Source organism: Amblyomma americanum, chromosome 1 (genome assembly GCF_052857255.1).
Source record: "Amblyomma americanum isolate KBUSLIRL-KWMA chromosome 1, ASM5285725v1, whole genome shotgun sequence".
Taxonomy (NCBI): domain Eukaryota; kingdom Metazoa; phylum Arthropoda; class Arachnida; order Ixodida; family Ixodidae; genus Amblyomma; species Amblyomma americanum.
The window spans coordinates 71167359-71169986 of record NC_135497.1 but is presented as its reverse complement, the minus strand read 5'-3'; the positions used below and the strand labels follow the sequence as shown (position 1 = coordinate 71169986).

The 2628-nt window shown below is 49.6% G+C and overlaps 1 protein-coding gene across 1 annotated transcript; it reads right to left on the bottom strand.

Annotated features, from left to right (window-relative positions):
• Positions 1 to 254: 254 nt before the first annotated feature.
• Positions 255 to 1891, bottom strand: LOC144112989 (uncharacterized). Its single transcript, XM_077645839.1, has 3 exons — positions 1757 to 1891; positions 440 to 846; positions 255 to 306 (listed from the first exon to the last, which is right to left on the bottom strand). Exons 1-3 carry the CDS (start codon positions 1889 to 1891, stop codon positions 255 to 257), a joined length of 594 nt encoding a protein of 197 aa, XP_077501965.1.
• Positions 1892 to 2628: the final 737 nt, after the last annotated feature.

Here is a 2628-nt window from a genome sequence, read left to right as displayed (position 1 = left end):
TATATATATATATATATATATATATATATATATATATATATATATATATATATATTACTGAGCAGCGTAGTCAGTAGAACCAAAAATGAACGTTTATTCACAGGTTTAGGGCATATTTATAAGTACCCTAGTGGCAGGAAGATAGGAAGGGGCACATGTTAGTCGAGATAGTCCGAAGCTCTGAAGGATCGTTAAATAAGGCGATAAAAGGTGCGCGCTTCGAAAACACATGAAATTGCAACATTCATTCCTCCTCAGAAATGAAAACGTTGCACTGGCTTGTGTTCTCTCGTTGAGCGTCTCAGAATTTCGAAAAAAAAACAGCGCACCTTTAGACACGGACAATGGCAGATATAACGACACAGTGTCTAAAGGTGCGCTGTTTTCTTTCCAAATATGAGCTACCAACTAGCCCGTTTGACCATCGTTGCAAGTCTAAGTTTGTTGGGCGACACCTGTATTCAACGGGGCCACCGGAATATCTGGTGCCGGAAGATCTGGGGAACCGGTGCCATTTGGGGTGCGCCGAGCTGAAATGCCTTCATCCGGGCTCACTGTTTCTGGATGCTGTAGTTGTGTTGCTTGGTCTGGCGCACTGCAATGTGTGGTGGCTGTAGTTACTGCCGGGTTATCCCTTGGTGCTTCTGGTCGCGGGCGGACCTGGCACACGTGCCGCTGGACGACTCCGTCCGATGTTTCCACGGTCACCATTCGCGCTCCAGACGTCGTCTCCACATGGCAAGGCGTCCAGATACTCCCCGCACCGTAATTGCGGGCATACACCTCACTTAGAAGTAGTGGCAGCAAGTCATAATTGTTCTCTTTTGGTCCCGGAAGTGCTGAAGGCTTGCATGTGTCCACGCGTGAGCGCTTTTGATAGCCCAAAAGCAGCTCTGCTGGGGATTTACACGATTTTCGTGGAGTCTTCCGGTAGTTAGGCAATGATACTAGGTTCTCTTACAATTTCCCTTCTCTCATGTTTCGAAGGCCATCTTTTGCAGTCGCACTGCCCTTTCTGCCGCACAATTAGACTGAATATGGTATGGAGCACATCGCAGGCGCACAATGTTGTTTGCCAAGAACGACGCGAAGTTTTGACTGGTAAACTGGGTTCCGTTGTCAAAAACGATCGTGCGGGGTAATCCAAACCTGCTGAAAATGACACGCAGACAGGTAATGGTAGTCTGCGCTGACGCATGGGACAAAGGTATTGCTTCGAGCAATTTGGTATACGCGTCGACTACTACGAGTATCATTTTTTCCGCAGATCGGACCCGCGTAGTCAACGTGAATACGGAACCACCTTTCGGCTGTTTCAGGCCAGTTAACGGAAGGGGCCGGGGCTGCCATCGGCAGATTTTGCACCCAGTTCTTGCACTGAGCAGAAAACTCTTCCATATTTCTGGCAAGACCTGGCCCCCAGAAAAAAGAACGCGCGACAGATTTCATTGCCGGTGAACTGTTCTGTGTTTCATGTAGAAGAGGCAGCACTCCTTCCCTAGCTTCGGTTGGTATTATTACCCTATTACCCCAGTACACTAGTTCATGTGCTATGAATAGTTCGAGCTTCCGGTCAAAAAACGGCAGTACGGCCCGGGTGATTCCGTTTGCGTTTCTGGGCCACCCATGTAGTATGTATTGTTTGACCTCAACCAGCAGGGTCGAAAGGCATTAATGCCTTCAGCTCACGCGTTGTCACGGCGCCATAATTCAGCTGGTTCAGCGACAGCACATATTCGGGCGGCTCACAGTTGACGTCAGCTTGAGGAGATTGCTGCGGAAGTCGGCTCAGGGCGTCAGCGTTCAGCATCTGTCGTCCTGGTGCGTACTGTAGCAGGTACCGGTAGGCTCCCAGGTGGTGCGCCCAACGTTGTATCCGAGCGGCGGCCATTGGAGGCGTTTGCTTGTCTGATCTCAGCAGGCTCAGCAATGGCTGATAATCAGTCAGCAGGTAAATTCCCGACCTAGATGGTAGTCACGGAATTTCGTGACGCCGAATACCAGTGCCAGTGCCTCTCGATCGAGCTGTGAATATTTGCGCTCCGCCTGAGTTAATGTTCGCAAGCGGAACCCGATGGGCCTGTGATCGTTACCAGTCGTGTGAAACAAGACAGCTCCCACACCGTACGGAGGCGCGTAACATTCAAGTTTAAGTTCCTTCGAAGGGTGGAAATGAACGAGAACCGTGGCTGTTTTAAGGTTTTGCTTGGCGCGTTCAAATGCGAGCTCTTGAGGCTGTTTCCATAGCTAGCGTGCATTCTTTTCAAGCAGTTGATGCAATGGAGCAAGAGTGGTTGACATGTTCGGCAGAAACCTCGCGTAAAAAAGTAACCATACCCAAAAACGAACGTAGCTCGAATGCATTACATAGGTTGGGTGCCTGCATGATAGCGTCAGGGTTTTTCTCATTCGGATGAAGCCCATCGCGATCGATGTGATGCCCTAGATAAGTTACTGCTGGGCTGCGCAGTTTGCACTTATCGAAGCTTAGCTTTACCCCACGCTCTCGGAAGCGCTCTAAGAAGTTTTTCAGCGTCTCACCGCTGTCACTCGCTCTTTCGGAAAGGAGCACATCGTCCAGATAAGCCTGTGCTCCTGGAAGACCAGCCAAAACCTCATCCATTTTTC

Excerpts from the sequence above, each read along its gene's own strand:
- LOC144112989 (XM_077645839.1), bottom strand. The coding sequence starts at position 1,891 with ATGGCCGCCGCTCGGATACAACGTTGGGCGCACCACCTGGGAGCCTAC. Across the intron at positions 847-1,756 it reads AGCAATCTCCTCAAGCTGAC|CCTTCAGCACTTCCGGGACC; the intron begins GTCAACTGTGAG and ends GACACATGCAAG. Across the intron at positions 307-439 it reads ACAGGTGTCGCCCAACAAAC|TCTGAGACGCTCAACGAGAG; the intron begins TTAGACTTGCAA and ends TTTTTTCGAAAT.